This window comes from Erinaceus europaeus, chromosome 7 (genome assembly GCF_950295315.1).
Source record: "Erinaceus europaeus chromosome 7, mEriEur2.1, whole genome shotgun sequence".
NCBI lineage: Eukaryota > Metazoa > Chordata > Mammalia > Eulipotyphla > Erinaceidae > Erinaceus > Erinaceus europaeus.
The window spans coordinates 113,891,266-113,913,650 of record NC_080168.1 but is presented as its reverse complement, the minus strand read 5'-3'; the positions used below and the strand labels follow the sequence as shown (position 1 = coordinate 113,913,650).

Genomic DNA, 22,385 nt, shown 5'->3' with positions numbered 1-22,385 from the left:
GTTTAGGAAAATTTTAAAAAGTAGTCTGTAGCACTTGCCTCATATCCAAATGTGAGGGCCATAATAGTGATGAGAAAGCCAAAAAATGCTTCCAGCTTCCGCAAGCCTGAAATAAAATGCACCAGTGAGTTCCGAGAAGAAACATTTCCCTATTAATCACATGATGGAAAGTGGCTCCCTTGACCATCCCTTCCACTCCCATATTCCTTACCATATTTGTCTAAAAACAGAAACACAAAGGTATCTGCAATGGTGATGAGAACTCCACCCCACAGAGGAATTCTAGTTCAAAATAAGAAAAAGAGATTTTTAAAAAAGAGAGAGAGACATAGACAAACACTTTACTGCAACAGTTGTTTAGATACACACAACACTTGCATGAGTGTGGGGTAGAGGGGATGGTAGCGGGAGGTCAGGACGTGGGTCTGCCAGTATCTAAGCAATAAACTTTGTTTACTAGGTCAAACTTTTTGGACTGAAAGCTGCAAAATATCAGTTTTATTCCTCAGAAAGCCTGAGTCCCATGAAATAAACTGACATACAAATAAGTAATTACAGTACACTGTATGACTTAAATATATACAACCTGACATTACAACAGTGAAAATACTCAATGTGTGTCAGGGAAGAACAAAGTGTAAAACCAAAAGGTTTTAAGAAAAAAAATTGAGATGAATCTTAAAAATTAACAAGGAAATGGGCCAGGCAGGGCTGTGGTGCACTTGACTGAGCACACACATTACCAAATGCAAGGACCTGGGTGTAAGCCTCTGTTTCCCATTTGCATGGGTGGACACAACACTTCAGTAGCAGATCTGCAGGTGTCTATCTTCCTCTTCTTCCTCTCTAGTTCCCCCTCCCCTGTCAATTTCTGTCTGTCCTATCTAATAATAAAAAAAAATTTTAAAGGAGGGGTGAGGGAATGACCATTGGGAGAGGTGGATCTGTGAAGCTGGCACCCCCCAGATCCCCACCTGCAGGGGAGTCGCTTCACAAGTGGTGAAGCAGGTATGCAGGTTTCTTTCCCCCCTCTGTCTTCCCCTCCTCTCTCCATTTCTCTCTATCTTATCCAACAACGACAAGGGCAACAGAAGATAATAAATAAATATTTTTTTTAAAAAGCTGGCACCAAGCCCCACTGATAAATCTAGTGGCAATTAAAAAGAAGAAAAAGAATTGGGAGCGGAGGGGTGGGTTGTGGTGTACCTGATTGAGCACACATGTTATAATGCATAAGTCCCCTGGTCCCCATCTGCAGGAAGAAAGCTTTGCAAGTGGTGAGGCAGAGCTGCAGGTGTCTCTGTTTCTCTCTTTTTTTGCCTCCAGGGTTATTGCTGGGGCTCGGTGCCTGTACCATGAATCCACTGCTCCTGGAGGCCATTTTCCCCCCTTTTGTTGCCCTTGTTGTTGTAGCCTTGTTGTGGTTATTATTGTTATTGTTGATGTCGTTCCTTGCTGGATAGGACGGAGAGAAATGGAGAGAGGAGAGGAAGACAGAAAGGAAGAGAGAAAGACAGACACCTGCAGACCTGCTTCACCGCCCGTGAAGCAACTCTCCTGCAGGTGGGGAGCCGGGGGCTCAAACCGGGATCCTTATGCTGGTCCTTGGGCTTTGCGCCACGTGCACTTAACCTGTTACACTACGACCCCTGGTGTCTCTGTTTCTGTCCCTCTTTTACTCCCCACTTCCTCTCAATTTCTGGCTATCTACCCAATAAATAAATAAATAATAATGATAATAATAAAAGGAACTGGGTTACTCTACATTGCTCTGAAATCTAGCAGGAAAAACCCCTCACCTTCCCACAGACAGGAGATTAATGGCAATGGCTGAGCCAATGACTTCTTGCATGTCTGAGCCAATGATAGCCAGTTCCACCATCAGCCACAGGATAATTCGTGGGACCTAAACACCAAACAGCAGAAAGACATGGTTCTAATGAATCATTTCTAAGAGCGTTCTCTATAGTTGGGAATTGACAACTTGACAGTGACTCATAAGTATTACTTCTCTAAGTCTCTAGTCTGTACACAAAGTTCCAGAACTTCAATCCACTTTGCCATCATCACACTGCAGTTCCTAGTTGGTGCTTCCATGCCACGAACATATGACCCAATGTCAGGGCAGCAGTTTCTCCTCACTTGCTCCTACTTACTTTCACTCAAGTGAGGAGTGACATTCCCATACAGTAATTTCCAGCCTAAAAACAATCCTGAAGTTTTAGGGGGTAGTAAGAATATTATAATTGGGGCCGGCAGTGGTGCACCTGGTTGAATGCACACACTACAGTGCACAAGGACCCAGGTTCAAGCCCCTCATCCCCACCTGCAGGGAGAAAGCTTTGAAGTGGTAAAGCAGTTCTGCAGGTGTCTCTGTCTTTTTCCCTCTCTATCTCCTTCTTTCTTCTCAATTTGACTGTCTCTATCAAAAAAGGTAAAAAAAATTTTAAAAGAATGTTATACTTAATGTTATAATGTACAAGTAAGTGATAAAGAACAGATATGCAAAGGAACTCAAGTTAAAGTGAGGCTGGAATTAGGGAGCATAGAACAAAATAGGAGATTAATCTGGACAAACACTCCAAGAGATACATTTAGTTGATGTTGTCTCACTAAAGCCAAGAAACACAAACCAGCTTCAAGTATCTTTTACACAAAAAGTAACTGTTAGGATAAATGAAGTATATCTGTGTACTGATTTTCATGGTCCACACCTGAAACTTACAGAATATTTTAATACGGGAGATGGGCAGTAGCACAGTGGGTTAAGCACATGTGGCGCAAAGCCCAAGGACCTGCATAAGGATCCCGGTTCGAGCCCCCCACTTCCCACCTGCAGGGGAGTCACTTCACAGGCAGTGAAGCAGGTCTGCAGGTATCTGTCTTTCTCTCCCCCTCTGTTTTCCCCTCCTCTCTCCATTTCTCTCTGTCCTATTCAACAACAATGACATCAATAACAACAGCAACAATAAAAACAAGGACAACAAAAGGGAAAATAAATATAATAAAATAAAAAAGTTTTTTAAAAGTCTTTTAATAAAAAAAAGAGTATTTTAATATGTTACTTTGGGTTTTTTATGAAAAAAATCAATAAATTTAGATTTGTAAAATGGAAAAAAAAAGTCATGACAATATGGCTGTACATGTAGTAAAAATGATAAAGTAGTCGTGGAGATAGTTCAGTGAAGCAAATGCATGCCTCAATATGCCTGAGGCCCTGCATTCAATCCCTTGCAGCACACAGGCACGAAAGGCAGCAACAAGGAAATTCTACTGGTACTTAAAAGATGCCTTGGCATCAATCCCATTCTCTCTGTCTCTCCTTCTCTCAATAAGGAAAGACTGAGTTAAGAAGGCTGTTCAAACAAGATCAGAAGAGAAAACGCAGTAGAATCTGAACTGGAATTGGCATATTGCACCAAAGCAAAAGACTCTGAGGTGGGTGGGTGGGGAGAATACAGGTCCAAAAAAGGATGATAGAGGACCTATGTGGAAAACAGGGGAATGTTATACATGTACAAACTATTGTATTTACTGTCGAATATAAGACATTAATTCCCCAATAAAGAAATTAAAGAAGAAAAAAAAAAAAAGGAAGGCTGTTCAGTGATATTTTGCATGTCTGGGGTCCCTGGATCCATTCCCCAGCATAAGAAGACAAACAAAACAAAAACACCAGTTATTCATCTTTGTACATTAAAAAAAAAAGAGAGAGAGATAAATAGTTATACAAAAAAAAACATAAGGTATAATACATTTTAAAAAATAGCAAAAAAACAGAGGACCCTATATCACAGCCAGGAAAGGAAACATCCAGGACAAACCAGGAGAGTAGTGAAGACGGAGCAGCAGTGCAGTGGTACAGCTCAGCCAGTGGGCAGGTGCCATGCCATGCACATGGCTGGGTTCAAGCTCCCAATCACATGGGAGTATTATGGCACTGGAGGAATGCAAAGATTCTGTACCAGATACAGATAATGGGGGGAGGGACCTTTTCTTCAAAACAAAAAAGATGATTAAACAAAAAAAAATTTAAAAAAAGGAAATATGTACAAAGCAGTAAGACTGACACAGAAACATGCATGAAAGGCATTAGAGTACCTCCCAGCCCTCTATGCACTGCGCTCTGCTTCATGCCAGAAGGCATTGAGAGGTAAAGCTCTCCTCAAATAGGATTTCTCTACAGAAACTTTCTGAATCTCAGGTTAAATTCTGAAAGAGCAAAGAAACAAGGTTTGGCCTAAGAAGGGCTTGAGAACTTCTGCTGGGATTCCCAGTTCTCAAGGTCACGCCCCTCCAAGTCCTCTACAACTTAAAAATATATTGGGTCTAGCAGATGTTAGCAGAAACAATGATTCCTATGATATGAATGACAATTAGGACATTACACTGCTCACCTTGGGGTACTGACGGTTACACACTTCAGCAAGATGCAGCCCGGTGACCACTCCCAGTCTAGCTGCAAGGCGTTGGAGCAGGAGGCCCACAATAGTAGCCATCAGAAGTACCCAGAGCAACTAGAAAAGATCAAAATTCCACCTTGACAATCATTAGATAACTGGGTATTTGTCTGTTGGTTTGGTTGACTAGGAATTTGATGGGAAAAACTACACCCAGGAATCAAATGACCTGAGTTCTATTGGGCTGTCAGAAAAATCAGGATGCAATTTTGCATAGAAAAAATGGAAAAATATATCATGACTTTTCCAACAACCCAATGCTATCAGGTTCTGCACATAACTTTATGGGTTGGTTACCTTATATCTTTTTATTGTCTTAGTTCTCCCACCTGAAGTTTCCCCTTGTTCAAGGAAATTACAATATTAAAAATAAAATAAAAAGCAGATGGGAAAATAACACTTAACATTTTTTTAATTTATTATTCAATAGAGACAGAGGGAAATTGAGAGGGGGAGAGAGACAGAGAGATACCTGCAGCGCTGTTTTACTACTCGTGAAGCTTGCCCCCTGCAGCAAGCCCCCAGGAGCCTGAACCTGGGTCCTTGCACACTGTAATGTATGGACTTAACCAGGTGTACCACCACCTGGCCCCTCAGAACACTTTTCAGTTAAGTGTTTCCACCAATAAAGTATATGATTTTAGTCCCCAAGGTAAATACTCAATAGAAAAGGTGGAGAAAAAGAATGTGAGTGCTGGAAAGGAACTGGGGTAGGATTAGAACTTCACCTTATTACAGTCAACAATATTTAGACCCCTTTCCCATATTAGGGAGCTACTCTCTTCCCTGATCCAGCTTTCTGGTCCTTTTTCCAGCCATAACATCATCTCCCCAGACAATAACTTGGATCCATCTGCATATCAGATATCAGGCTCAGGGGAAAAAAAAACAAAACTAGTATAGCCAGCCATAGGCCCTTTGGAATATAACTACAATATAACTACTAGCTATCTACAAAATGGAGCACCCCTCAACTCTTTATCTGCACTATTCCAGTCTTTAGGTTCATGATTGATTAGTCAACAATTTATTTGGCTTTAAATATTAACTCTCTTTTCAGCCACCAGGCTCAGATGCTAAAATGATGCCAACCAGACTTCCCTGGACAGATGACCCCACCAATGTGTCCTGGAGCTCTACTTCCCCAGAGCCCTACCCCTCTAGGGAAAGAGAGAGGCAGACTGGGAGTATGGATCAATCTGTCAATGCCCATGTTCAGCGGGGAAGCAATTACAGAAGCCAGACCTTCCACCTTCTGCACCCCACAATGACCTTGGGTCCATATTCCCAGAGGGTTAAAGAATAGGAAAGCTATCAGGGGAGGGGACGGGATATGGAGTTCAGGTGGTGGGAACTGTGTGGAGTTGTACCCCTCTTATCCTATGGTTCTGTCAGTGTTTCCTTTTTATAAATAAAATAAAATAAAGTAAAATAAAATAGAACTTCACCTTAAATCCCGCCACAGCTCCAGACTGCAAATCAGATTCAATGTTTCCTGGATCCAGGTAGGCAATGCTCATAAGAAAGCCTGGTCCCGTGAAAGCCCAGAGTTTGCGAAAGCTAAAACAAGAGTACTACACAAAACAGGAAAAGAGATCAAACTTATTACCACTTCAACATTACTGGTCTAATTTGTCTATTATTTTACTACATATGAAACATGAAATGATCATTATAAGAACAAAGGACTTAGGATGATGGATAAAATGTGTCCAGTTTCACTTCCACCTTATTGGATCATTGGAAAAATCATGACGCATTTTTGCATAGAAAGGCAGTCATGATTTTCTGATGGCCCAATATCTATATCTTAACATTAATTTTTTTCATTTAGGTCTAGATATCAGCTGTACCCTTACTTATTCTTTTTTGTCAGCTTCTCATTCAACTAGAAGATTAACATAGTTTAAATATACAGGACAGAAGTCACATTAAGAAAGAAAGGAAGAGGGCGGGGTAGACGGCATAATGCTTATGCCAAGAGACTCTCATGCCGGAGGCTCCATAGTCCCAGGCTCACTTCTTGACACCACAAAAGCCAGAGCTAAGCAGTGCTCTGGTAAAAGAAGGGGGGGGGGAGGGAGGAAGGGAGGGAGGGAGGGAGGGAGGAAGGGAGGGAGGAAGGGAGGAAGAAAGGAAGGAAGGAAGGAAGGAAGGAAGGAAGGAAGGAAGGAAGGAAGGAAGGGAGGGAGACAGGCAGGCCTACTATATACTAGCACTCTCTGAAGGGAAGCTGGGTCACCCTACTTTACCAGTCGAGGAAGACTGGTCCTGAAATGAATGCAGCCTACAATGTTCCCAGCTATGACTGTGGACTGTGAGCCCAGATTGACAGGGACTCAGAAGTTAAACAGGGTCCCATGCTAAATATGAATATATATGGACCCAGGGTTCGATCACTGTAGTTATCAGTTAATTATATATTTTTTTTCTTCAAATTTAAGAGCTACTCTCAGCCCTAAAGCAGCTTTGAAGTTCTATTCTCAACTCTGACACCATCCTCCCAAATTATATTGCTAATCTACCTTCTTCTTCTTCTAGCGTCTGCCCTTCTTCCATAGCCAGTCAACAGCTAATCTACCTTCATGTCAGGTATCAAACTCAAGCAGAGGTTACTAAAGTCATACATAGGCCCCTATTTTAGATACCTAAAATAGGGAGTTGGGTGGTAGTGCAGCGGGTGACGCAAAGCACAAGGACCGGAATAAGGATCCCGGTTCAAGCCCCCCGGCACCCACCTGCAGGGGAGTCACTTCACAGGCAGTAAAGCAGGTCTGCAGGTGTCTGTCTTTCTCTCCCCCTCTCTGTCTTCTCCTCCTCTCTCCATTTCTCTCTGTCCTATCCAACAACAATGACATCAGTAACAACAACAATAATAACTACAACAACAATAAAAAACCATAAGGGCAACAAAAGGGAATAAATAAATATTTTTTAAAAAGAAGATACCTAAAATAGATATTCTAGAAGCAATTACAGAAGCCAGACCTTCCACCTTCTGCACCTCATCAAGAATTTTGGTCCATATTCACAGAAGGGTAAATGTTAGGGGAAGATGACCAGAGGGCTCTGAACTCCAATCCCATCAAGACCCAGAGAGAGAAGAATTAAAAAGGAAGGACATTCAGAAGTAGTAGGTGTGACTTACAAAGGAAGAGAAGGCTGGGCCATAGGAAAAAAGGGAAGATATATATTAGATAATAGTCAATCCATATGTGATCTTGGGGGAACTAATGCAGTTACCAGTGGAGGGAATGGGGATACAAAACTCTGGTGGTGGGAAAGGTGTGGAATTACACCGTCATTTTATAATTTTGTAAATCAATATTAAATCACTAATAAAAAATAAAAATAAATTAAAGAAAATAGACATCTTAGATTTTTTTCCACTCCAAGGTCTCTATTCTCATCTGCTCTATTCCTACTTTTTGATTCCAGTTTATTATTTTATTTTATTTTTTAAGATTTTATTTATTGATTAATGAGAAAGATAGGAGAGAGAGAAAGAACCAGACATCACTCTGGTATATGTGCTGCAGGGGATCGAACTTAAGACCTCATGCTTGAGAGTCCAATGCTTTATCCATTGCGCCACCTCCCGTACCACTGATTCCAGTTTATTAAACATTTTGTCCCGTTTGATAGCTTACTGTCTTTCAGTCACCAAACTACCAAGGCACAGATGATACTGTGATTCCTGACCTCTCTGGCCAGATGAGCTCACCAACATGTCCTGGAAACTCAACCTTCCAGAGCCCGACCCCACTAGGGAAAGATAGAGATAGTCTGGGAATGTATGGATCAACCTGCCAATGTCCATGTCCAGTGAAGATGCAATATGCAATCACAGAAGCCAGAACTCCTTCTTTCTGTATCCTAAAAAGAATTTTGGCCCATATTCCCAGAGGTGGGAAATGTTGGGGTAAGATGCCCAGAAGGTTTTGGATCTCAATTCCTCGAGGACCCAAAATACTGTTATCAGGAATCTCTGTTTTTATACCATCACTGAGAAGGAAGTGAATGTAGAAAACTCCAGAGGAAGTCAGGCACTGTTTTGCTTATCTTAGAGAGAAGAGGAAAAAGGAAGGACACTTGGAAGTAGTAATATGTATAGGTGTGACTTAGAAAGGAAAGGAAGTGGGGGGTCGGGCGGTGGCGCAGTGGGTTAAGCGCATGTGGCGCAAAGTGCAGGGACCGGCGTTAAGGATCCCGGTTCGAGCCCCCGGCTCCCCACCTGCAGGGGAGTCGCTTCACAGGCGGTGAAGCAGGTCTGCAGGTGTCTGTCTTTCTCTCCCCTTCTCTGTCTTCCCCTCCTCTCTCCATTTCTCTCTGTCCTATCCAACAACGAATTGCGTCAACAAGGGCAATAATAATAACCACAACGAAGCTACAACAAGGGCAACAAAAGGGGGAAAAAAAAAAAGGCCTCCAGGAGCGGTGGATTCATGGTGCAGGCACCGAGCCCAGCAATAACCCTGGAGGAGGAAAAGAAGAAAAAAAAAAAAGAAAGGAAAGGAAGTGAAGGCAGGACCACAGAAAAAAATGAGCAAAAAAAACCCATAAAGATATAGACAGATAGATATAAATATAAAATCAACCCATATCTGTAACCTTAGGAGAACTACTGGAGTTTCCGCTGAAGGGGGATGGGAACACAGAACCTGGTGATGGGAATGGTGTGGAATTATATCCCTATTATTTTATAGTTGTGTAAGTCACTATTTAATCACTAATAAAAAAGCATAAAAAGAAATAAAAGGGAACATCAAAATTCACCTTTTAAAAAACATAAGTCAAAATACACTTCAAAGTAAAACTGCACAACTATTTTCAAGGTCTTTATTTTCCTTGACTCTAATTACAAAGATTCGGTCTTCAGAGATTATGTACCAGTACTGACTTAGAGTTGTCTAAGTCAGATTTTTCTGACAGATTGACAGAGTGACAGATTTTTCCCAAAAAAATTTCCCTCCTAAGACTTGTCACTAACCTCCTCCTCAGGAATGGCGATTTTCTCATCAAAGTAGGTGCTGAAGGGTTCCTCTGATTGCGCGCTGGACAGAGGAAGGGAGGCGTTACTGTAGGCAGGATTGATGGCGCCAAGACTGGCAGAGTCGCCATGGTCTCCAGAAGTATCATCTTAGCAATTTGAGAAGAAATAAAGATGGACAAAATAAAGCAACTGATCTTTTGTTTCACTGAAATAAGTATTTTATCTAAATATGGAAGACCAATTTGACTCTAGCTCAGTGTATTTCTTTTTTTTTTTTTTTAAGATTTTATTTATTTATTAATGAGAAGGTTAGGAGGAGAGAGAGAATGAACCAGACTTCACTTATGCAGCTAGGGATTGAACTCAGGCCTTCATGCTTGAGAGCCCAGTGCTTTATCCACTGTACCACCTCCTGGATGACCTCAGTGTATTTCTAACAGTTCATTAGTATTTATATTTGAATAGATAATACATTCACATAGTCAAAAAAACTGAGAGGTACAAAAAAGCTTAAGGTAAAAACACACTCAATCTTTTTTCCCAGTGATACAGCTTAAACAGGAAAGTCTTTGGTACTATCAATGGAACTATCTCCCCTGTTCCTAAAATCTTAACTATGTTTTTAGATAGAAAGAGAGAGGGACAAACAGGAGAGATACTGTAGCACTGCTCCACCAGTCATGAAGCTTTCTCTGTACAGGTGTGCCTATATGGTGAGAGGGGCTCACACCTGGTCCTCACGCACTCCACCAGGTGAGCCATCTCCCCACACCCCTTAAGCACTAACTTGCGGAAGTAAAGCAGTGGCTCAGTCTAATGCAACATTCTCCACACCATTATTTGCTACGACAAACTCAAAAAGTCTCCTGTGTTGTTAACTCCCATAGATATCTTTTAAAAAAAAAAAAGTGGAAGTTGCAAAGTACTACCACAGTTTAGGCTAAAATCTGAAGTTTCAGGGAAACCACTAATCAGGAACTCTGCCCCATGACTAAGGCCTGCACCGAAGAGCTTCAGGTCAGGAGATGCTGGCATCCACACGTGCGATGGACTCATCTCAGACTCATCAGTTTCCTCAGTCTTGCATTATGCAGCTAATCTAAATGCAATGGAGGGAACGGCCTGGGAGAAAAAGATTGATCAGCCAAAAAAGATACAAAATTCAGTTTGCTGTAGCCAAATTGTTGTTTTGAGTTACAAAGCTCTAACATCAATGTTTTCAAAAATTCCTGTAAGCTTCAAATAGGAAAAAACAAACTAACAAGTAAACAAAAACCTTTCTAGTGGGGAGCGGGGCCCCCTCAGTGGCCCAGAATTAATGAGGAAATTAATAGAAAAGAAATGGAGAGGGGGCCAGGTGGTGGCACAACCAATTAAGTGCCCATATTACCAAGCACAAGGACCAAGGTTCTAGCCCTCACTCCCCAACTGCAGGTGGCAAAACTTCGTAAGTGCTGAAGCAGGTCTGCAGGTGTCTTATCTTTCTCTCCCTCTCTCTCTATTTCCCCTTCCTTCTCAATTTCTCCCTGTCCTATCTAATTAAAAAAAAAAGTAGGGGTCGGGTGGTGGTGCACCTGGTAGAATGCACATGTTACAATGTGAAAGAAAGGGAGTTAAAGCCCCCAGTCCCCACCTGCAGGGAGAAAACTTCAGGAGTGGTGAAGTAAAGCTGCAGGTGTCTCTCTGTCTCTGTACTTCCCTATCTCCCTCTTCCTCTCAATTTCTGGGTGTCTCTATCCAATAAATAAATATTTTAAAAAACAAACATTAAAAAAAGGTAGAATAATAATGGAAAAATGGCCACCAGGAGTGGTGGATTCATAGTGCTGGCACCAAGCCCCTGCGACAACCCTGGTAGCAATAAAAAAGAAAGAAAGAAAGAAAGAAAGAAAGAAAGAAAGAAAGAAAGAAAGAAAGAAAGAAAGAAAGAAAGAATCAAATGGGGAAGTTTAAAGTTAGGAAGGATTAAACAAAAACACTCAAGAAGTTCTAATCAAATACACACTATGTGGTATTTGCACTGTTTATTGCTGCTTCATACATATCGGAAACATAAGGAAGCAGTCAAAGCACTGAAGATATCTGAGAATACTGCTGCTCTAGCAAGCCTGACTGCTATAAAAACAAACCTGTGGTTAAACTTATCTAAAGATAAGAAATGAGACAGGCAGGTCTCTGTGGTGATAAATTCATTTTCATTGGTGGTCTAAGTCACTGGATTTCTATGAAGATACTACTGACTGATAGAGAGGAAACGGGGATAATCTAATTGAACACACAAGATGGAAAGTATGCTATATGTCTGGAACTGAATTAAGTCTAATTCTCAATAAAAAGACAACACAAAACCGTAACTTACCATCTGACATTTTCTGTTCAGGACCCAACACCATGTTGGATACTTTAGTGTCAGAGTTCTTAGAGTAAGATTCTGGAAAAAAAAAAAAGGGGGGGGGATTAGCAAGAATTAATAAATTCTGTCATCATAAACCCTCTTGTGGGGTTCTTCAGAACCGTACCCTCAGTATGAACTACCAATGGCCCCACTCTCTGAAGGGAGGCTGGGTCACCCTAATCTACCGTTGGAGGAAAACTGGTCCTGAAATGAGTGCAGCCTAGAACATTCACAGCTGTGACCGTGGACTGTGAATAGACTGACAGGGACTCTGAGGTTAGACAGGCTCCTGTGCTAAATATGAATAGGTATGGGCACTGGGTCTGACAGACATGGTAAATAGTTAATTGTAGAGAGTCGGGTAGTAGTGCAGCAGGTTAAGCGCAGGTGGCGCAAAGTGCAAGGACCAGCATAAGGATCCCCACCTGCAGGGGAGTTGCTTCACAAGCGGTGAAGCAGGTCTGCAGGTGTCTATCTTTCTCTCCCCCTCTCTGTCTTCCCCATCTCTCTCCATTTCTCTCTGTCCTCTCCAACAATAACGACATCAATCATAACTACAACAATAGGGAATAAATATTTTTAAAAAATAGTTAATTGTATTTATATATTTTCTTCAAGTTTGGGAGCTACTCTCTGCTCTGATGCAGCTTTAGTCTTAGTCCCAACTCTGACACCATCTTCCCAGACAATATTTTTAGTCCATCTACAGGTTAGCTATCAAGCTCCAGCAAAACCTACCACAGTAATAGGCCCCTAGGAACATACCTGAAGTAGACTTCCTAGCTTCTATCTACCCTAAATTCTTATTCCCATCTGTTCTATTCCTATCTTATGATTCCTGCTCATTAAACATTTTGTCCTGCTTCATATCTTACTGCATTTCAGCTACCAACTTATGAATGCTACTCTGATTTCATCCTGACTTCCCTGGGCAGATGACCTCACCAAGGTGTCTGGAACCTCATCTCTCCAGAGCCCTTCCCCACTAGGGAAAAACAGAAACATGCTTGGGGATGGAGGGAGAAGCAATTACAGAAGCCATATCTCCCACTTTCTGGACCCCCATAATGATCCTGGGTCCATATGCCCAGAGGGATAAAGAATAGAGATGCTTCCAATGGAGGGATGGGATACGGAATTCTGGTGGTGGGAATTGTATGGAATTGTACCCTTCTTACTCCACAATCTTGTCAATCATTCTTAAATCACTAATAAAAAAATTTTTAATAAAAATAAACAAGCTAGGAGTATGGATCAACCTGCCAATGCATGGCCAGAGGGGAAGCAATTACAGAAGCCAGAACTTTCACCTTCTGCATCCCCTAAAGAATTTTGGTCCATACTCCCAGAGGGATAAATAAATGACCAGAGGTTTCTGTACTCCAATTCCATCAGGACCCAGAGAGAGATAGGAGGGAGTGGGAGGTGGAGAAGGAAGCACATTCAGAAGTAGTAGGTGTGACTTAGAAAGGAAGAGAAGGCAGGATGACAGAAGGAAAAAAAGGGCATGTATATATAAATATAGTCACAGAAATAAGTCAACTCTTATCTGTGATCTTGGGAGAACTAATGCAGTTTCCAATGGACACAGAACTCTGGTGGTAGGAAATGTGTGAAATTATACCCCATGTTATCTTATAATTTTGTAAATCAATATGAAATCATTAATAAAAAGTGAAAAATAATAAGATAAAAAGAATTAATTTCTGAACTAGAATTCTGATACTCTGTACAAATGAACTCTTACTGTGTGAATAAAATGTTTCTACTGAATTAGCTAACCAAGAAAATAGTTTTTAGAGTATGATTAAGAAATATTAAGGGCAGCGGTGGGGAGGGGATAGCATAACAGTTATGTAGAGACTCTCGTGCCTGAGGCTACAAAACCCCAGATTCAACCCTTTGCACCACCCTTGCATAAATAAGCCAGAGCTGAGCAGTGCTCTGGTAGAAATATATACAGACGGCTGAGGAGATGGTGCAGTGGATAAAGTGTAAGACCCTCAAGCATGAGGTCCTGAATTCAACCCCTGGCATCCCAATGTTCCAGTGATGCTTGGGCTCTCTCTCTCTCTCATCAACAAAAAAATTCTTCAACAACAACGACGAAAAGTAGAAACCTTTTTTTTTTAATGTGGTAAAACTTCAAAATCAAATTAAAAAAAAACATTTCAGTGAAATAGGCAAATACTTCAGAGCAATCACCCTACAAAGAGATTGCTGTCTTTCCAGCAGCCCTCACTCCCAATTTTAACATATTGTTAAGGACACAGATCAACAACTCCCTTTGATCTCTTCAAAGGCCTAAGTCTTCAAGGCTTAGTAACCTAATTTAATTGTTGTTCCAACCCTTCCCAAGAATGTAATTTTAAGCAATGAGTCTGGGACTTCCTTGATAGACTCCTTTTCTCCTGAGAGGAGGTGATCCTGCCTGAAACAATACACTCTCTTCCTTATTTGATCCTTGTCTATGAAAGCATTCCATTGTGCACAATCCTTCTGAGCTCCTTTCTACTTGCTGATGGGATGTTGCTCAATTCATGAATTACTTAATAAAGCCAAGTGGATTTTTAAATTTACTCAGCTGAATTTTTGAAAACAAACTTAAAGATTTAAGATCACCGTTTAATCAGGGAAGTATTGCGAAAAAGTACCTCACTTGTACAGATAGAGGAGGGTTTCCCAGCCTCAGAGTTCCCAGAGGAGAGATTTCAGCTATGTTTTCAGGTGTCATTCCCAACCTCTTCATAGCTGGGAAACCAATACCCATGGCCCAGCCTCTCAAGAATGGCTGCGGCACCAGCAGGACTAAGTGTGGTCCACAGGAGGCCTTGAAGTAAGTGACCTTTGGAGTGGGGTTCAGGGTGTCCCAGACGTCTAACATCCTGCTGGGTTAAGGTCAGCTGGGGGTAAGGAAGACATCAGTTGGTCACAATTACCATATGTTCTCCACTGACATGACCAATAAGACTGATTTTTTTTATTTCACTTACTGATTAAGGAATCATCAGTAGATTATTAAGAAATCTCAAGTAATTTCAAATTTAGGTTGGTGGTATCAAGGACCAAATCCAGAAACTCAGACAAGTGAGGCATGGGCTTTAAAACCAGAGCACTGAGGGGGCCGGGCGGTGGAACACCCGGATAAGTGCACATGGTACTAAGTGCAAGGACCTGCACATGAGGATCCAGGTTTGAGCCCTCAGCTCTCCACCTGCAGAGGGGATGCTTCACAAGCTGTGAAGCAGGTCTGCAGGTGTCTATCTCTTTTCCTCTCTCTCTCTCTCTCTCTCCCTCTCTCAATTTCTCTCTGCCTTGTTCAATAAAATGGAAAAAAATGGCCACCAGGAGCAGTGGATTCACAGTGCCAGCACCAAGCCCTGGCCTGCAGGCAAATAAATAAATAAATAAATATTAAAAAAAAAAAAACGGAGTCAGGAGGTAGCGCAGCAGGTTTAGTGCAGCAGGTTAAGCGCAGGTGGTGTCAAGCGCAAGGACTGGCATAAGGTTCAAGCCCCCGGCCCCCCACCTGCAGGAGAATCGCTTTACAAGCAGTGAAACAGGTCTGCATGTGTCTATCTTTCTCCCCCCTTCCCCTCCTTTCTCCATTTCTGTCCTGTCTAACAACAACAACATCAATTACAACAACAATAATAAAAAACAAGGGCAATAAAAGGGAATATATATATATATATATATATATAGAGAGAGAGAGAGAGAGAGACAGAGAGAGACAGAGAGAGACAGAGAGAGAGCAGACTCACTGCTCAGTTCTGACTTACGATGGTGCTGGAGATTGAACCTGGGACCATAGGCATGAAAGTCTGTCAAGCTCCCACTTTTGCTGTCTCCCCAAATGAATAATTCCAAGAAAGATCAATAGTATTTATTATTAAATACTCTTAACTATTTAAATCACAATGGAAACTATGCAACTGAAGAAGTTACAAAGTCTCTGCTTAGATATCTGTTACAGCTGCAGAGTCTCCACTCTTGATCATTTGTGGGTCCAATCTGAATATTCACTTTATTTTGGACAATCTATCTACCAACATGTTCTATACATATGTATCTTGTTTACAGAATTCAGACACAAAGGGCTGGGCTTTAGAATGTGTTTTTAGGGGGTTATATCTACTTTCAGTTGTGCAAAACACTTGGTTTTGCTAAAAAGAGTTATTTTCCAGTTCGAGCCCCTGGATCCCCACCTGCAGGAGGACTGCCTCATAAGTGGTAATAAAACAACAAGGGCAACAAAAGGGAATAAATAAATATTAATTTAAAAAAAACATAAAAATGCCTGAAACTGCACTGTTTCCTAGAACTGCCCTTAGTTAAGTTGAAAACAGCCAGTGCAGCAGCATTTCATGCCTCTGTGTTTTAACTAGGAGAACACCTATCCCTGGTGCACAACTATATTTGGCTTCCTCTGCCAGTGTCAAGTTCTTTGCTTACATTGCTTTGGCTCCTATGGAAGCTGCTAACCCCATCTGGTTATGCCAACACTTTGAGGGATGCAGCTCCCAAAATGTATATGGAAGAAGGCTTAAGTGTGTAAGTAAATTATCTGCTGAAATTTATACTATAGAAATACTGACTCAAGGGAACTGCATTTCTTAGCCTATACGCGTTGATGTGGCTTCACATCTGTGCGGTTATACTGCTCCTAGTAGATCCCCCACCCCCCGTCCCCACTCAGTTTTACCCCCCTGAGGGGGAGCGATGCTATGGTACTGCTTCATCACTCATGAAACTTCCTTGTGCAAGGTGCTGAGCCCTCAAGCCTGAGTCATTGCATATGGTAAAGTGACCTATTTCCTGACTCTAAGCCCACAGATTATTGTTTTTAACTTAAGAGAAAAAAATTTTTAATCTTATTTTTAAGAGAAAGGGTGAGAGACAGAGAGAGGAGAGAGACCACAGGACCACTCTACTACTAGTAAAGCTTCCCTGACACAGAAGCTTGAACCTGGGTCCACATACAAAGTCAAATGTGTGCTCTACCAAGTGAGAACCATCTCTCTCTCAGCCCTCTGTCTTTTTCTTTTTATCTGCAAAAGTCAGCCTGGAACAGTGAAGCCTCAGTGATAATAAAATAAAAATTAAATTAAATGTTGCCAAAATTAAATCTTAAGGGCTGGGGAGATAACATAATGGTCATGCAGAAGACTCTCATGCCTAGGTCTCTGAGGCCCTAGGTTATATCTCAATTTATTTCTTCAACTAGTTTTAATTTTTAAATATTATTCTGAACAAAGAGGATCAGCTATGCTCATTTTGCAAAACAATATTTAAGTCTCCATGAAACTTTATGAGCCACATGGAAACAATAAGTTAATAATTAAGTTGGTTTTTCTCTCCAGGAACATATCACAAGGTCTTCTCTGTCATTTAGTTACATTAAGGAAAAGATCAAGTTGAGACAGGAACAACCAGGATCATCATACTGCTTGGTTATTCTAGTTCACCCCCCAGCTGCAAATGGTCATCTTTTTCTCCTTCTCCTAAACCTAGTAAGTTCCTATCAAATAGCAGCACAGAAAAAGTAGCACTCATGGTTAAATAAGATTATTTTCATTTCTTATCAAAAGTTGTAATACTGTTTTACATGATAAAATGCTAATAAAATATACATTCTGTTTAAAGTCTACATATGCTTTGATTCCACTACTAGGAAATTTTCTTAGGGGTAGCATAATGGTTATATAAAGAGACTTTCATGCCTGAGGCTCCAAAGCCCCAGGTTCAATCCTCCGTACCACCATAAGAGCTAAGCATTGCTCTGGTAAAAAAAATTCTTAGAATTTCTAAGGCATCCTAGAGGAACACTCAGATAAGTAAATAGGTGCAGATATCACGTCCACAGTGCTGTCTGTGATATCAATGGGCTAGAATGAAACCAAATGTTAGTAGGAGACTGGTTTAACAAACTGCATGCTCATGGAGCTATTACAATAGGAAACATCTACATGTATTAGTAGGAAACATAAGTTAAATTAAAAAAAAAAACAACTTATGCTGTCATTTATGTGGCCAAGAAAGGGAGCAAATTCACACATGTCTGCAGACTATCTACAAAGGACTTGCCCCAAACAGGCTAACTGAACCTGAGACATCAGAGTCACTGGTAAGAAAGTCCTTTGGCATAATCATTATGCTGCCTCCCTGCCCCTCTGGGCCAGGTTTTTAAATTTTATTTCAGAGAGACAGAGCAGGTGGGAGAGACATCCCACTATCATATCAGCTCACTCACTATCTGTGGGGCTTCTCTTGGTGCCATGGTACTTCCATGGTGAACGAGGAGTCCTGGGTTACCACGTGGGAGAGCCTGCTTGGTAATGCGTGTGCAATGCGTGTGCTCTGCTGTCTGAGCCACAATCCCCCTTTTAAGACCAAAGGCAAGTAAAACCATTTCAATGGTTTTACAGTTGTGGCCAATTTACAATGGTCTCCCTAAAATTAAATGTAAGGTTTAGAGAGTAAAGTCTGTTAGCACGGTACTTTTGATTTCTGTCTCCCTTTTCCTTCTCTTCCCTAATCTTAACAAAATCAGCATTGAACAAGAAAAATATTTTCGACTGAGGCAACCAGAAAAAATTGCAAGGAAGCAATTGATTAATTACGAAAAGTAACACTGAAGCAATCTGGAGGTGGCATACCTGGTAGAGAGTACACATTACAATGCACAAAGACCTGAGTTCAATCCCTCAGTCCCCAACTATGGGCAGGAAGTTTCATAAGTGGTGAAACAATGCTGCAGGTGTCTCTCTATCTCCCCATTCCCTCTCAATTTCTATTTCTAACCTAAATAAATAAACTAATTAAATATTTTTTAAAAAGTAAAGTAACACTTAAAGTTGACTGGCAAAACCAACTCTTTTCCCTCATTGATATTCAATGCCAGTGACACACTGGTGACAAAGTGGAAACAGCCAGCTGCACAGATATAGGCTTTAAAAAGAAGACACCCAGGGAGTTGGGTGGTAGCGCAGAGGGTTAATCGCATGTGGTGCGAAGCACAAGGACTGGAGTAAGTCTCCCGGTTCAAGTCCCCGGCTCCCCACCTACAGAGGAGTCGCTTCACAGGTGGTAAAGCAGGTCTGCAGGTGTCTATCTTTCTCTCCCCCACAACTGTCTTCCCCTCCTCTCTCCATTTCTCTCTGTCCTATCTAACAATGACGACATCAATAACAACAACTACAACAACAATAAAAAAACAACAAGGGCAACAAAGGGAAAATAACATTAAAAAAAAAGAAGACACCCAAGTATTTACTAAGGAGATGTGATTTTAAAATTCCATTTGTTCTGAAGGAAATATAAATACTTTCTGGGAGGTGGAAGAGTAGGGATACATACAGAATGTTGGTGACAGGGGTGGTGTGGTTACACTGTAACCTTAAATTCTTGAAAGCTACCATTAATAGCAAATAAAAATTAGAAAACTTAAAGAAAATAAAAGACTGTGTTAGAAGAAAAAGAAAGAAAAAAAGACTTCCAAATCCTAAAATTCCCTTTTCCATAAAATACTATTGATATATTAAGGTTAAATTACTTGTTATTTCTGCAATATTATTAATATTAATCCGACACTTATGTTATTATACAAGATAGCCATAAAGGTTAGTTCCTGCCCTTGGATGACTGCAACAAAATTCTCTGAAATATTCAAACAGAGCTAGTTTTCAGAAGTATGTGAATTTTAGTAACTAAGATGACTCCCCCAATAAAGCAATCTAAAAAAAGGATCTGATAGTATACAGGAAAAAAAAATAACTAAAATGACTAACTACTTTTTTAAAAAAGGAAATTATTACTTCCTCTATCTTTCCAGTCAATGTGAATGAGGAAGTAACATTTTCCAAGTCTTTCCATAGAGGGTATCCACCAAATCATATTAAGTTCTAAAACCCAAACACTGGAAACAAGGAGAGAGAAACAGCTTGGAAAACTCACAGTATTTTTAAGTTAATCATAAGAATATTACTTTTGGAACTAATTTTTAAACTTGGTAAGTGTATCTTATTTTTCTTTTCTGAAGATGAGTATTACGTATACAAGGATAAAATAGAAAACAGGCAAATTAATCTACCTCTGCACAGAAGAAGCAAAGTAGAAAGCTCTCCCGGTTAATGTTACATGAAAAGATTTCAAAATACTAATCTTCTCACCTATGTGGGTAATACTAGAATTTCTCCAACTGAAAGCAACACAAACACTCCTAGTTCATGAAGTACAGAGCCACTATGCTATGTTCTATGCTATTGTCTGGTGTGCTTAATAACCAGCAGGGCCTCTGTTCTGTGTATGCCTCTTTGATTCTGGCATACTTGCAATTAAGTGTCATTTTACAGCTTTCTTTACTACTTAAAATTTCTGATTAGGGACCAGGTGGTGGCGCACTTGATTGAGCGCACATGTTACAGTGCACAAGGATCCAGGTTCGAGCCCCCACTCCCCACCTGCAGAAGGAAAACTTTGCAAGTGGTGAAGCAGGGCTGCAGGTGTCTACCCAATAAATAAAAATAAAAAAATTTTTTTTAATCTGATTAATCACAAAAATTGGGAAACATTTTGCTTAGCCAGAGAACCACAATTTCAATTTAGCAAGTCTGTTTTTGTTTTGTTATGTTTTTACCATAACAAAAGGTTAGATTCTTGAAAGTCTGCTTTATAAGTTCAAAGGAAAACCTGATATGTCCTTCAAAAGATAAGCAAGAAAAAGAGAAAATGGTAGCAGCAAGAAAAAAGAGGGGATAAGAACAGGCTTTAAGAGTACAGCTGATAATGAAATTGGGTGCTTGAGTGTCAAAATACGATAACAGTTGGGAGAAATGTAGCCAGGTTATCAAGAAGACAAATATACCACTCATCAAGCAGAGAGTATAGCTTAGCCTGAAACCCGCTAAAGAGAACTAAGTCTTCACTTACTCTGCTGATGCTCTGAGTTTAACTAGCTTCTACACCTTGACTGCTCACATACTAGTCAGGGTCACCAAAGTCTCACTTCCAGCAGCCATAGTTTGGTCACTGTTCTTCCCAACTCTCACAATGTGAGCTTCCTCTATTTTTCTCTTAAACAAAAATTTACTGCAGTATTTTCCTCTTGGGAACCAACCTGACTTCCTGGGATAATACATCTATCCTAGAACACAGAACAATTTCATAGACCCTTTTATACTCTAGTAAAAAGGTATATTTAACCACTGTATTCACACTTCTTAGCCCAGAAAAAATGTTTTGCCTCTATACTTTTTACTTTCTCTGGTGAATATGAAGAACTACCAGTAAGTGACATTCAATTAATTTTCCAGTGAGAACTACTGGCTTCCAGGATGCAGTCTGGCCTTAACAATTGAAGCGACTATTTTTCTGTGCTTCTTCCATACAGTGACCCCTCAAAAAAAAAAAAAGAAAGAAAAGAAAAAGAGCAAATGTCTATTAAGTACCTACTAAAGTCACTCTGCTAGGTGCCACAGAGAATGAACACAGACTACAAGATTTTCCAGCTAAATTTGGCTCTTTAGAATCAGTTAAACATTTAATAATTAACTCATAGCCTTTCTTTTCAGAATTTTAGCAGCTGATCATTCTAGATAAATGGGACCAAAGTAAACAAAATAACCATTACAAGATGACACATAAGCCATACACACAAAAACAAACTGGAGAATAAAATAGGTTAGTTCAGTCTTTACTGGAAATTCTGATGCTTAAACTAAAAACTGTGTTATTCTGATCTTAATGAAAAGTGGAAAAGTAACCAGACAATATGGTTTATCACTTATGTCACATTAAAAATATACATACATATACATACATATGTACATATACATATATCTGCAAAACCCTGACACCCAAAGGGCTCTTCTTCCTCTCTGCAGGAACCAATAAATGCTAATTGTTAATATATGTGTGTGATGATACAACGGATCTAGGTCTTCTAATTCCTTATGTTTTGCACCTTCAAATGGTCCTTGTCTTCTTTTTTTCTAAAGTACTTTATTCAAACCACAGAGACTCAGATCATAAATATATTAGGGCAAAAGTTCTACTTTTGCCTCAAAGATTTATCTCTTTAAAAATGTCACTCTTGGGGGTCGGGCGGTGGCACAATGGGTTAAGCGCATGTGGCGCAAAGCGCAGGGACCTGCGTAAGGATCCCGGTTCGAGTGCCCGACTCCCCACCTGCAGGGGAGTCGCTTCACAGGCGGTGAAGCAGGTCTTCAGGTGTCTATCTTTCTCTCCCCCTCTCTGTCTTCCCCTCCTCTCTCCATTTCTCTCTGTCCTATCCAACAACGAACAACGTCAACAATGGCAATAATAATAACAACAACAAGACTACAACAACAAGGGCAACAAAAGGGGGACAAAATGGCCTCCAGGAGGGGTAGATTCATGGTGCAGGCACCGAGCCCAGCAATAACCCTGGAGGGGAAAAAAAAAAAAGCAATAAAAAAAAATGTCACTCTTGTGGTCTGGGAGGTGGCACAGCAGATAAAGCACTGGACTCCTAAGCATGAGGTCCAGAGTTCAA

General features: G+C 40.6%; 1 protein-coding gene across 8 annotated transcripts in view; it reads right to left on the bottom strand.

Moving 5' to 3' along the window:
- SLC11A2 (solute carrier family 11 member 2) overlaps positions 1 to 22,385 on the bottom strand; it is a 76,218-nt gene that overhangs the window by 28,606 nt on the left and 25,227 nt on the right. For 7 of the 8 annotated variants that reach the window (XR_009550855.1, XM_060195356.1, XM_007537702.3 and 4 more), the window contains exons 2-8: positions 11,813 to 11,884; positions 9,451 to 9,599; positions 5,909 to 6,034; positions 4,398 to 4,517; positions 1,800 to 1,906; positions 212 to 282; positions 39 to 106 (exon numbers count right to left, since the gene is read on the bottom strand). Coding sequence is in view for 7 of the 8 variants with exons in the window: in XM_007537702.3 (XP_007537764.2) it covers positions 39 to 106; positions 212 to 282; positions 1,800 to 1,906; positions 4,398 to 4,517; positions 5,909 to 6,034; positions 9,451 to 9,599; positions 11,813 to 11,884 (713 nt within the window). In the remaining variant the exon portion in view is untranslated. Of the gene's footprint in view, positions 1 to 38; positions 107 to 211; positions 283 to 1,799; positions 1,907 to 4,397; positions 4,518 to 5,908; positions 6,035 to 9,450; positions 9,600 to 11,812; positions 11,885 to 14,507; positions 14,532 to 22,385 lie in introns of those variants that run through there. The other variant, XM_060195357.1, reaches the window with a different exon arrangement.